Source organism: Leptodactylus fuscus, chromosome 2 (genome assembly GCF_031893055.1).
Source record: "Leptodactylus fuscus isolate aLepFus1 chromosome 2, aLepFus1.hap2, whole genome shotgun sequence".
NCBI lineage: Eukaryota > Metazoa > Chordata > Amphibia > Anura > Leptodactylidae > Leptodactylus > Leptodactylus fuscus.
The window spans coordinates 215,775,691-215,789,372 of record NC_134266.1 but is presented as its reverse complement, the minus strand read 5'-3'; the positions used below and the strand labels follow the sequence as shown (position 1 = coordinate 215,789,372).

At 44.0% G+C, this 13,682-nt stretch overlaps 1 protein-coding gene across 5 annotated transcripts in view; it reads left to right on the top strand.

Annotated features, from left to right (window-relative positions):
- The first annotated feature begins 1,368 nt into the window (after window positions 1–1,368).
- Window positions 1,369–13,682, top strand: part of LOC142195605 (formin-like protein 3) — a 77,391-nt gene continuing 65,077 nt past the window's right edge. For all 5 annotated transcript variants that reach the window (XR_012715102.1, XR_012715101.1, XR_012715100.1 and 2 more), the window contains exon 1: window positions 1,369–1,621. Coding sequence is in view for 2 of the 5 variants with exons in the window: in XM_075265515.1 (XP_075121616.1) it covers window positions 1,514–1,621 (108 nt within the window). In the remaining 3 variants the exon portion in view is untranslated. The remainder of the gene's footprint in view (window positions 1,622–13,682) is intronic.

Here is a 13,682-nt window from a genome sequence, read left to right as displayed (position 1 = left end):
TTATACTGGGGCACCAGGAGAGGGACTTAATACTGTGGGGCAGTTGGAAGGGAACATTATAATGTTGGGGCATATAATGTACGGGTGACTGTAGGAGGATAATACTTTGTGGGGGCACATGGAAAGATGATTGGGAATGGGCGGAGTCAACGTAGAAGTGGGTGGAGCTAAATTTTCTGCGGTGCGGCCCTCTAGCATAGTTTCAATTTCTTATGCGGCCCCATGGTTAAATGAATTGCCCACCCCTGATCTTGGGAGACGTACAAATTTGTTTTGTCATACCCTATGTCAGTATTTATGCTGAATGTTTATCCGACGCCCGAGTATAATAATAGAAGTTTCAGTTTGGACATATTTGGTCCGAACAGAACTGCCAGGCAAACATTGCGGGTTGAACCTTGCCGCGGGCCCATGGCCTTAGGGCTAGTTCAGGCGGGGATTCTGCGTTAGTATATTCCGTCGCGGCTTTCCGCTCCGGATTAGGCCCAAATGAATGTGCTGCTGCGAGGCGGACGCCGCTGAGGAATCTGCCTGAAAAAAGGGAAGCTCGCTTCTTTTTTCCACTAGCAGGAACAAACCGCCAGCAGAAAAAAGCACGCTAGTGGTCTACATAGACCTCTATTGTGAGGGGGGCGGATTTTGAGGAGGATTCCGCGCCAAAATCCACCCCCTCTTGCCCCTGTGAACTAGCCCTTACTCACCGATCCTCGCTCCTGCTCACAGCCACCTCCGCTTCCTCATTTGTCCTCCAGGGGGCCCTGTGCGTCCCATAATTGTGATGTAAAAAAGAATGGGGATCAGTAAGTAAATAAGGCCTGATGGGATTACCTCAGCAGGTAAACGGCCCAATAAAAAAGCAGCAGCAGCGGTCCATAGGGAACCCTGATCTCCCAGCCCCGTCCTATAACCACTATAAGGGATACATTGCATCTAGGCGTGACTACCACCACTACATGTAGCACATGTTTCACTGTGTAGCATTTTTCCATGGTTCTCCCAGCTGCTGTAACCATTAAGATGGGGGAAGGGGGACACCTGGGAGCCAGGGGCAAGGGGTAGCGCTACGGCTGCTTCTATTCGCGGCCTGACCTTGACGGATGATATCACAACATTATGCCCTACAAAGGTGACGTCATTACAGACGATACATAGCACTGGGATTGTCCATAGACTATACGTTGCAAAGTTTGTGAAAACTTCCACTAAACACAACTGTTGCATCCTCCAGTCCTACGACACCAGTAGAGGGCGCTGTGTGACTGGAATTCCACAGACGACCTCTGCTCCAATGAGAGGCCGGGGTATCGGGCAGTGTACCAATGGCTACAGCGAGGAGGGGCGTGGCCTGGAGTGTGCGGCCGGGGTGAATGGAGCTGAGCACAGTGTGGGCTGCGAGGCGGGACTCTCTAGTACAAAGGATGGGTCCCGGGGACTTTGTGTTGGTGTAGCGGGGGCGCGCACGGGATAAGGGGGACACCCGGCTTTTGGGGTGCAGTATACCAGGGTCCCGAATATGGGTAACGCGGAGAGTGCGGGGGGAGCCCCGGGGACCCCCTTATTACCTCTGAAAGTTCCGATGCCGGACCCCGGAGAGCTGGAGGAGAGATTCGCTCTGGTGCTGGTGAGTTGTGAAGTAACTTTCTGTTAACGGGACAATAGATGTGGCTGTGCCCGGCTGTGTCTGTGAGGTGGTGCCCACATCTAAGTCATGGGGAGCGCTGCCAGTGGGGGCTCCGGTGGGCGCAGCCTGCAGCTGGGAGGGAGGTGGGAAGGTGCCCAGTCCTCTCGGTTTACTGGGAACTGGGGTAGCGTATGCTGAAGCCTCTACCCACATAGGTGTGAATGGCATTTACTTCGTGTAGCTAAAAGTATGGTGGCATCCTGAGAAGGGCTGACTGGCAAATACCCTGATAGTATCTTGGCAAGGGCTGACTTGTTGGCAATACTCTGGTGGCATAAAATACCCTGATAGCATCTTGGCAAGGGCTGACTGGCAAATACCCTGATAGCATCTTGGCAAGGGCTGACTTGTTAGCAATACCCTGGTGGTATCCTGGCAAGGGCTGACTGGCAAATACCTTGGTCATATCCTGACAAGGGCTGATTGGTTGGCAATACTCTGGTGGCATCCTGGCAAGGGCTGACTGGCAATACCCTGATAGCATCTTGACAAGGGCTGACTAGCAAATACCTTGGTCATATCCTGGCAAGGGCTGACTGGTTGGCATCCCTTAGTGGTATCCTGGGTGAAGACTGACTGATTGGCAATACCTTGGTGATAGTCTGTGCTAGGACTGGCTGACAATATCCTGGCCTAGGACTGACTGACAGTACACTAGTGGTATTCTGGGCAAACCTGGATTAGCATTGACTAGTTCCCCATGATACCCATGTTGAGGGCAAAATGGTTTTTGACACATGAAGTGAGAACTGACCAGATGATGATAACTATGGTGAGGGCTGGCTCATTGCTGATACTCATGGTGAGGGTCACTGGCTGGTGATAATTTGGGTAAGGGCTGAGTGGTTGGTGATGGCAAGTGATACCCTGGGTCATGGCCGTTTGATGATGCTTAGAGTGAAGGCAGACTGCTTGGTGATACCAAGGACAAGGTCTGAGTTTTTGGTGTTGCCTGAGGTGAGGTCTGAATTAGTTGTGTTGCCCAAGGTGAGGGCTGAGTGGTGGTTATTGCCTAGGGTAGGGCTACGTGGTTGGTTTTGCCCAGCTTGAGATCTGAGTCATTGATGTTGGCGGGGATGAGCACTTGCGGTTTGTGGTAGTTCGGATGAGGGCTGAATGGTTGGTGTTGCCCAGAGTAAGGGCTGAGTAGTTGGTGTTGCCCAGGGTGGGGGCAGAGTGTTTGATGTTGGCTGGGTTGAAGACTGAGTGTTTGGTGATGACTGTGGAGATGGCAGAGAACTTGGTGTTAACCAGGGTGAGGGTGTGCTGTGACCTAGACAAGGGCATATTACTTTTCTTCATATGGTTTTACCATGATATTAAACTTTGGACGGTCAGAGTATATATAACGTAAGAGATCTGAAATGTTTTGCCAGTGTCAAGACTTCAGTAGCGTTTTGGGTTGGTTCACACCCATTTGTGGGCATTTAGCCAAATGAGACATCCATCGCATTGAAGAGCAAAGCACTTCTTTGGTTGGCAAGTGTGACGTCAGCTTACTGGACATGTTTTATACATCATGATGATACGGAGGTGTTACATCTAATAAGAGTCTCTGTCCCCACCATATTTTATTTACCACCACCTCCTCCATAACCAATCTCTGTGACATGAGATGTGTATACTGTAACACATGATGGTAATGTCCGTCTGGTTGTGCTACGTCTTTGCTTTTGCACTCCTTTTTCCCTGTTGCTGACGTTCCTGTTCCCTGTCTGGGTTGTGTTTCTGTGTTAGGGTCTGTCTGGAGTTTGCCTTTTCGTTGCGCGGCTGGTTTTGGTTACATTTTTGTCTCTTGCTATGGATCTGGCCTGTGGTGACTCTAGAGCTCATGATAGACTGCCTATTTGTTTAGGTCTGGAGATCTCAGTGAGTGCTGTCTCTCTTTTCCTTTTTTTTTTTTCTCTTCAGTCGAGATTTTTTTTTTCCCTTGCTTGGCTGAAGTCTCTTTTGGGATTTGAGGAATTTGTGCATAACTCTATAGAGGAGGCGTGTTACAAGGCAGCTCCAATAGACAGCTATTTCTTATGGAGCAGAAGACGTATCCGAGACCAACAGAGAACAACTGTCAATTCTTTACCTGTGGACAAGCGCTCTGGTGCTGCAATATAGTGGTAGAAGTAGGGCTTCTAATATAGAGAGATTAGACAAGTAGTGCATGGGGGATGGCAGACATGAGGCCATCACAGATTATCCGGGATTGTCCATCTTAATCTTGCTAGAGATTTAGGATTCCATAATTAACTGCTTAGTGACTGACGGTTAATTGGTTTCTTATTAAAGTGATGCTCCACTTTAAGGCAACTTTTTTTTTTATGTGTATCTTCTGATAAAGTACATTTACATTCTCAAATTATCAGATGGGAATTGACAACAAAAAAACCCCACAAAAAAACGCAAAAAAGATGAGACTAAGTTACTGTGACAACACGACATGCTGGGATGTGTAGTGGCTTTGACATGTGCAATTCAGGTTGACTTTACCTGTTGGGGTCTAAGGCCCCATGTTGCAGAAATGCAGCGTTTTTGGCTGCTGTGGCGACTTAGAAGAAAATAATACTGCAGTTTACAGTAACAGCAAAGTGAATGAGATTTTATTAATCACAACCACACATTGTGGGAAAAAAGAGCTGTGGAAAAGTTGTGTTTTCAGAAGTGCATGGATTTGTAAAAAACACAGCATGTTCATTTTATTTGCAGAATTGCAGATGTTTTCCCTATTTATTTAATAAGGGGAGAAAAAAATGCAGAGAAACCTCAGTGAAAACGTAATGAAAAACACAACACAACTTGTTTTTTTTTCCTGTAATGTTTCGCTACGTGGGGCCTTAACTGGACAGTCACTTAAGATAATTAACTGCAAGTGCGCAATTGTCTGAGGCTTTTGTTCGTGGTATAGTTCACAAAGATTTTCTGATCTATAGGTAAATGGTGGTATTGGTCACCCCTAGGGATGCTTTGTAAACGAAAAATGTGATGTCTCATTGTCATCCCCAGGTGTATGTATCCGTAATACATGTGTACTGAACAAGAAGAAGGGCAGAAATCCACTGCAAGGCTCCTTTGGTAGTGACTAAAGGAACAAGTGGTTGAAATTCAACTGCCCAAACCTTATCTCCCTGATATCTGCAGTTAAGGGGGTGTCTGGAGGTCCCTATACACATTAGAGTGTTCACCAAACCCATTGAAATTGATGGGTTTGACAGCTATACATATAAGGTCTATGGGCAGCTACTGGTTTTGCTAAGCTTCTTGAGATTAAAGAGGACCTTTCATGTCCTTGGACATCGGCGGTATTATAGACTGTTAGAAACTGACTGTGTGCTGATTTCAGCTCATTGTCAGTTATCCCGGGTGCCATAAATATTGGTGCTGTTTGTTTCTGTGCCATTATCCCTTCACTGTCAGAAAGGCGGGCTGTACAGCCTAGTGTCATCGCTGGGCTGTGAGGAACACCCCCTTGACAGTATAAGGCTATAGAAAAGTACTGTTAGGGGGGTTTCCTTATGGGCCAAAAATGATGCTAAGTTGTAGGCCCGCCCTTCTGACAGTGAAGGGATATCAGAGCTAACGGAACCAATGTGCACTGCATTCAGCGACTTGTAGGAATAGATTTTACAACATGTTCTTTAATAAAAGCTGAGAGCCAATAAATCACCTTGGCCATAGTATACGGTAGTCACATGATGCTGTAGATACGGTACCCTACAGCCGTAGTCATTCAGAAGCTCACAGAGTTATAGGACAGGCAGGTTCTGATCAGTCTGAAATTTTTGGCTCTGGTGGAAAAGAGTTTGGAAGAAAGAAGCAAAGTCATTTCTAGAACTGCATTACTGAATACCTTTAGCTGGTCACACGTGGGAACCAATTGGTTAGTTTGTATGGGACAGCCTGACTGTTTACCGCTGCCTGCTGTTGATACTGAGGTAAGGCAGGTAGGATATAACATTTACAGTACTTTGCCTCCCTTGAGATCAGTGGCGCCAGGGTGTCGGGCGGCTGCACATCCCTCTTTATGGGATTCATGCTCAGCTCCAAATATATTTATGTGGGAATTGGGGCATAGCTGTTTGGTGGACATCTATTCAATGCACATTAATTTTTTAAATTTATTTTTTTATAAAAAAAAGATAAAGCGGTTCAGATTTAAGGTTGTAAATCTTTTCGGAATAGATATAGATACTACTGCGTAGTCTTCAGAAGTCTATAGCCTGCAACAGGGAGGGGTAAAGCACAAACACCAGCGGAAAGACTACTGAACAATGGGTAATGAACCACAGAAATGACCATTTAAAACACAGGAAATGCTCTCCCCATACACTATTTAACCTGTTACAGACAGCTCTGTAGGTGGCATTCCTGAGTATCTGCTTTGATGCATATGAAAGACCTAGCCTTGACATTAGAGAAAGAGTTTCCTGGCTCACCTGGCTATGCAAATGGCATTATACTGGCCAAACCAGAAACCCTCCTGTAGACTGCATTGTCTGTACAGGGCACTGACTTGCTGCACTTCTGGGCTCAGTACTGGTTCTGGCTGAAGAGACCCACACATATCCGGTCCATCCAGAGCCATCCGCCATATCACAACCACCCAGGGGCAGACTACTTTGTGGTTTTTCATTGTGCCTTTTATGGGAGTTTTGTGGTTAGCACTGTATTTTAGGGGTCTTTCTTGCTATTACCAGTATGAATATCCTATATTGGAGGGTCGTCTTGCTATCAGAGATGTGGTGGTCCTGTAGCTATCACGGTTATGGTGATCCCAAGGGCAAAGCAATGCAAATTACTGTAACATCATATTGGAATTTCTGCAATTGGCAATTCACATCTCGCTGTGTAATCCCTGCCATGGTACACTGCCGCTCCAGAGAATTTCCCTAAAAAAAAATAATTTCATATTTGGGTGCCTTGTGAACAAAAACTCTAAGACTACTTGTGGTTATAGGGTATCGTCACGGTCAGTAGTAAGGGAGGACGATTAATGATATCATGGTGTAGAGGGGATTTACAATTTACTTTCTCATTGGAGTTTCCTTCAAACCACAAAGAGGAAGTTGGTCAGGTCATGTGTGGGTATTTCTCTATTACCCGTTTGATATTTGTAGTTTTATATAAGGGGATTTTGCGCTAGAATGTGGCAGAATGATGCTTGTATTTTTTTTTACTGGTTTTACTTTTTGTTGCTATTGGACTTCAGTTAATGGATGACATGGTGACCTTGTGACCTAATCAGAAATCACCCTTGTTGGTTGCTATTTCATTCATTTTCACTTTGCTTTCTAGTGTCACATTTGTGTTGAAGCCAGATAAGGCATCTGAAAGAGACTTCGTCAATTTTTCCATTACAATTACATATTCACAGTTTCTTTAAAGGGAGTCTATTATTGGGAAAACATGTTTTTTTAAGGGATTCTATCATTAAAACGACATTTTTTTCTCGATAGCACGTAGGAATAGAGTTAAGAAAGGCTATTCTTCTCCTACCTTTAGATGTCTTCTCCGCGCCGCCGTTTGGTAGAAATCCTGGTTTTCTTCGGTATGCAAATGATTTCTCTTGCAACACTGGGGGTGAGCCCCAGCACTCAAACAGCACTGGGGGCGTCCCCAATGCTGTAAGAGAACTCTCCAGCGCTGCCTCCCATCTTCTTCTGTAACAGCCTCTCTCCGCGTCTTCTTCCGGTGCTAGGGTCAAACTTCTATGTATGCACAGTTGGCTCTGCCATTGGGCCTTTGGCAGAGCCGACTGCACATGCGCGCGGCCATTTTCTTGTGGCCGCTTACTCCAGTTTACTGTGTAAGCAGCCACAAGAAAATGGCCGCTTACACCAGGTGGGCATGCGCAGTCAGCTCTGCCCGAGACTCAAGGGCAGAGCCGACTGTGCATACCTAGAAGTTTGGAGCCAGCGCTGGAAGAAGACGCAGGGAGAGGCCGTTCCAGAACAAGATGGAGGCGGCGCTGGAGATTTCTCTCACAGCGTTGTGGACTCCCCCATTGCTGCTTGAGCGCTGGGGACCGCCCCCAGTGCTGCGAGAGAACTCTGGAAAACCGGGATTTCTACCGAACGGTGGCATGGAGAAGACATAAAGGCTATTCTACTCCTGCCTTTACCACACTTCTCTGTGTTTTATTCACATATGCGAATAATGCTCAGGAAATACAGATGGCCCTCCCCTGATGCGCCAATGGCTCTGTCCAAACCCAAAGTGGCAGGTCCGACAGGGCATGTGTGCTGTGAAGCGAAGAGGAACAGCAGAAGATGCAAGGGGCGTGAAGAAGCAGCGCTGGAGGCGTCGTGGTGGGGATGATAATGGTGTGCTCGAAGCACAGGGGAACACCCCCTGTACTCCCTGAGCATCATTTGCATATGAAAATAAAACGCATTTTGGGACAAACGGCAGCTCGGAGAAGAGAAGTAAAGGCAGGAGTAGAATAGACTTTATAAAGGCTATTCCAACGTGGCTTTAGTTAAAAAGATGTTTCCCCAATGATAGACTCCCTTTGATGGTAAGTGTTTTGGTTGTGAAGCAGTCTGATATAAGACATCTTACCTTGAGGATGTATGAAGGCTGATATGATGTTGCTATACTGTATATAGTTATGGTGAACTGTATTATGTCAGATGTTCTCCATTTGACATTATTCGCTCATTGGCTCTTTTGAGTTATAAGACTGAGTTTACATGGCACTTCTTTACTGAAGAACTGCTTAGAGCTTTAAATTTCAGGAATACCTTGCCGCTTGGCCCTAGGGCACGTTACTATACATGTCATCTGTATGTTAATGTCCATTAAATTGACAGCCTCTGGTTTATATGTACTAGTCATAACTGCTGTTCAAAACTGCATGCAATTCTTAAAGGGAGTCTGTCATCAGGAAAATCAGTATCAGACTAATGGCAGTACCTTGTAGGGCTGCTTCTACGTTTTCCAAAGACGTCTTTCTTATTCTGTTTGGCAAGTCCATTCTCATGAAAATCAGCATTTTATACAAATGAGCTGAAAAGGACTTTAGGCTAAGGCCCCAGTGTGTTTCCACCGCGTTTTTTTTTTTTCCGACAACACTTTTCACAGAAAGTCCGGAGAGTGTTCTTCTGCAGAATCTGCTTTCATTATACCTATATACAGAAACCACTAGTGTTTGCGTAGGTATAATTGACATGCTGTGATTTGCAAAAAACATTCTCAAATCGCACCATTTCCACTGCAGATTATTTTCTGCAATGTGCGGATTGGATTAGCCAGAATAAGCAGCGTTTACGCAACATGGGGCCCCGGCTTTAGGGGCATCTCTTCTTCTGCCAGGGCTTTACGCTCTGCTCTAGTTTTGCCCCTAATTGCCCAGCTCTGCCCCCCCCCCCCCAGCTCTGCTTGCTTGAGTGACATCTCCTGCTTTGTCACACATTGTCTGTGGTTAGAGGCGGTTATGTAGGGTGGAGAGGGAAGTCGAGATAATTTATTTTATTTAGAATTTAACTTGGGAAGGTGGGCAGACCCTTTAAGGGTCGAAGGAAAGGGGGACAATAACTCGGGGAGGAAAATATATAGCAGATTGACATAATGGGCATATATAGTAAGACTGGTGTATTGCACACCAGTCTTAATAAATGGCCTGACTGGCGCAGGGGCCAAGAGGTTTATAAAAATTCTATGGCCTTTTCATAAATCTGTTGGAGGTCCTGAGTGCCAAAATGGAAATATACACCAAGTAAGAACTGGTGTAGATTTCCATTCTAACTCGCGTCAGGACTGGTTACTTGAGTTTTAGTAAATCAGCCTACCCTGATCACACTCGGCAATTTAACTCTGATTTCTTATGCAAGTAACGCAGTTGGTGCACAAGGGGCGGACCTTCATCTCTGGGAGTGAATTGTGCTGCTCAAGTAGAATCGGTGATGTCATAGTGATGGGAGGATCAAGTCTCACTGCTTAGGGTGCTGCAGGCAGGAGATGGCAGGGTGGCAAAAGCAGTGATCCCTGAGTTGAAGGCCCGCCCCCAGTGCACCAACTGCCTTATTAGCATAAAATTTCAAAGTTGTATTTCTGAAATCTATAAAAGTGACCTAGATTAAAGAGGCATGTTATTTATCACTATAATGTGCATTGTAACCTTGTGGAGGCAGTTAAATAGACTTGGGAAGACTTTCCGTTTAATTTCTGAAATTATGTGAATATGAGACAGCTTCAACAGTGTCTGATAGCCATATATACTGTATATATCCTGTGCAAGTGTAAGCATACACACCCCTGTACATTGATTTATTGAATACAGTTGGCTATTATAGTTAGCATTCTTTTTATAACAAGAGGTTATTTCAGCTCGCAGATGTTAAAATGGTCATCCTCGCCGTGTAATTACGAGGGTATGTCCACCAAAACTTAGAAAATAGATCATAAAGTATCTGTCTTGCAAAAGCAGCAGATGAGTTATATAATTGGAGGTTCTAGATTTTTAGAGTAAATTTAGAAGAAGATATTAAAGTTTTTTTTTCTGGGACTTTGAATCTGATGGTTCATACAAAACATAGGTTCTCTATATTAGACACATGGGGGTCCAGTTATTGGCATCATCTTCACCATGTTGGCCAAATACACACCATATCTAACAGGCCAACTTCACTGGTTCAGTATTCAGGAAGGGTCTAAGACATTCCAAATATATTTTTCAATTCTTTATTGATCCAAGTCCAGTTCAGGTCTTGCAGTATCCGACTGTCTGATGTGCCAAATGGTGCTGATGTACTTTTGTGCTCCACTATAAGGAATTGAAAAATCTGTTTTGTGATGTCTGGGTCCCTTCTTACTTATTGAGCTTCTGCGGTGGATTAAGTTGGAACCCAGCTCCAAGTAAGCAAGCCTCGATCTCACCTAGTGCTCATGATACCTACATATGGCACAATTGTGGCACTTATTTGGGGCAGAAGTCTGTGCCTAAAATCTGCAACAAATATGGCACATGTAAACTTAGCATATGGATATTTCAATGTTCACCCTACATGAACAAGAGGGGCGCTATTCTTAAGCAATCATTATTTTCTAGTGTTTCACCACCCTATACTACTATTACAATCAGTCTGAATTTTGGCATTCCCTGTCACCATATGATAATTCAGTGTCCTGATCAGGAATAATACTTGCATTTACTATGGAATAGAGATCCTAGCAGTTTTGAGCCTTTGTAATTGTTTCAGTTCAACCATTTTTTTTTTCTAAAGTGAATTTTGGCAGCTTTATCACCATTCAGCATATTCAGTAGGGGTTTCCTGAGTGGTCCGGGTTCACCACATCCCCCTTTGCTTTCCTGATTCTTTTTCTTTTTTTTTTCTTTTCAGCATCTGAGACTTAGGAAGCGTATATGCACAGATTTCTGTCACACAAAGTTCTTATGTTGTAGTAATCTTGCCATGGAGCTTTGTTATGGCAGCATCCATTTTGTTGAATCCCATTGCATGTTTGCAGCATCCTCCCTATGAAGATGAACGATGGCTTTGGTACTAGTGATGTTCCATTTTCTATTAGTACTGCAGCCAATATAAGTGTTACCTGCAAGTATTGTCACTGAGTAGCAAAATGGCAAATTACACTTTATACAGACTCCTTTATATGGTTTAGAGCTACTTGCCGAGCCCTGGATGGGTCACAGGATACCGTAAATACATGTATCCAGTTAATACAATGATAATATATATATAATATATAGGTGAGGTTAGATAGACAGTGGTATGTTGTAGACTAAAATAGTTTGACTTTGGACAAGCAAGCTACTTGTTTGTACATTGTACTCCTTATACTGTATCTGCCTGAAGTCTATGATGGTACTTGAAGGTGGCATAAGGTTTATATATAGCAGATCTTAACAAAACTGTAATGAAAACTACGAGTTTGGTTTCATCAGTTCCCCCCTTCTGAATTTATGGATGTGGTGGGATATTGGTTTACCAGTCTTTACATCTCACCACACAGTAGCTACATTTTGGGCATATACTCATGATGGATTGCACACACCATTTTTTTTGTTAGTTAACATTTCTTGGTCTACGATGCACATGTGAAATATATATATATTTTTAATGTAGATTGGGAGCCCCATATAGGGATCACAATTTACATTTTTTTTCCTATCAGTAATGCCTTTGTAGAATGGGAGGAAATCCACGCAAACACAGGGAGAACATACAAACTCCTTGCAGATGTTGTTCCTGGCAGGATTCAAACCCAGGACTCCAGTGCTGCAAGGCTGCAGTGCTAACCACTAAGTCACCATGTTGTCCCTTGAAAAATAATTTTTAGGGGCCCTTCTGCTGGTTGAATATGTGGTCATGGGGCAGAGTTGCGTTCTGTAGGCCCCCTAGCTCAGATAAGAACACCTCCTGGATCCAAGAGATTGAGATGACAGATTGCTAAATGGGTTTTCTGATGGTGTGAAAACAAAGTTATAATATCTAGTGCAAATACTGTAATCCAGTATAGATGCCAAGCCTGTATGTGTTCTTCGTAGGGAGAGTAGGGACACCTTTGATGTTGGTTCAGGCATGTTGAAATCCAGTTTGCTCAATCCTTCTTTCCTCAGACATCTGACATCAGGAGAGAATTAGGAGACCCCCAACACTTATTAAATGGTTGACTGGTCCCACCAAATAAATGGATTTGGCCAACAGCATCCAAGCCTTCAAGGAGGGGGAGGCAGATTACAAAGTTGTGTATTAGTGTTGTGAGAAAGGAGAACATCAACTGCAAGACAAGAGGTCCCTCTTGGGCTGTAGAAGGAGAAATCATTCCAAGAATGAAGTTGTGTTGATGCATGACAGCTATAGCGAAGACTGCGGCATCCTGTACACACAGCATTCACATCCATCTTGTGTTACTGAGAGGGACATTTCCACATGAAGAAAATAAAAAAACTTGTAAACTTTCTATCAGGGGTCTGAGAGTGAAGGAAGGAATGACAATTGCATGAAATGTGCTCATAGTAAGCGCTAACATATGTAATAAATCAGAAACATATTCTTCTATGTCAAATTTTGTCCATAGCCTTTATATGTACATAGCTTTTGTCAATGTCAGAATATGGGCTATCATATGACTGGTGTTATTATTTAACTTATTTTTAGTATTACTATAATTATTATAATTAATTTTGCCTATTTTTGTGACCCGGCCAATGCAAGCTATGTGTACAATTCAAAGCAAACACATAAGTACAGTATGTTCTCCATAGCAATACCCAGAGCATCATCTGCAAGGGTTTGTAATGGCACCTCCCGTTTGTAGAAGATGGAAGGCTTTCCAAATAAATCCTTGGAATAACCAAGATATACATGTCTTGGCTGTGATTCACACTGACTCTCCCACTGCCAGATGGGAGCTCTCTCTCAGGTTGGGAATCTGAGATAGAAAATAATAATGTTGACATTGCTTTTTAACAGCTGCTTAAGTGACAGAAGAAACATCACAGAGACTCCTTCACCTCTAGGAATTCACGAGGGAGTTGGGTTCAGGCTTCTCATATCACTTGCTATAATGTAGACTTTGTCTTCTATACTGAGTCTACCGACTCATGTTCACATTGAGCTTATCTCTGCCTTTAGATTTTGTTAACCTGTCCATGTAGACTTCTCATGAGATGCGGCTGAGAAGAGTTTTCACAACTTAAATCGAGCTTTCATACTGATGACTTATCCAAAGGGTAGGTTATCAGCATGTGATATATTGAGGTCTGACACCCGGACCCTACGCAGATCAGCTGTTTTAGCAGCCTCCGGTGCCAGGAGCTACTAGTAGACAGTATCACAGTGTATTCAGGCCCAATGATGCTAACCTTATATATCAAGCTGTTTTGCTCCTCTTGCCCTATGACAAACTGCTGAGATGCAGATAAGACATTATGTTACATGTCAGGTTCCTTGTAATTCCACCAACCTCTGTTATTATGTGACAGTATATGACCATTGCTAAATGGGATTTGTGAATAAGCTGTAAAGTGGAGCAGATTGGCATCCAA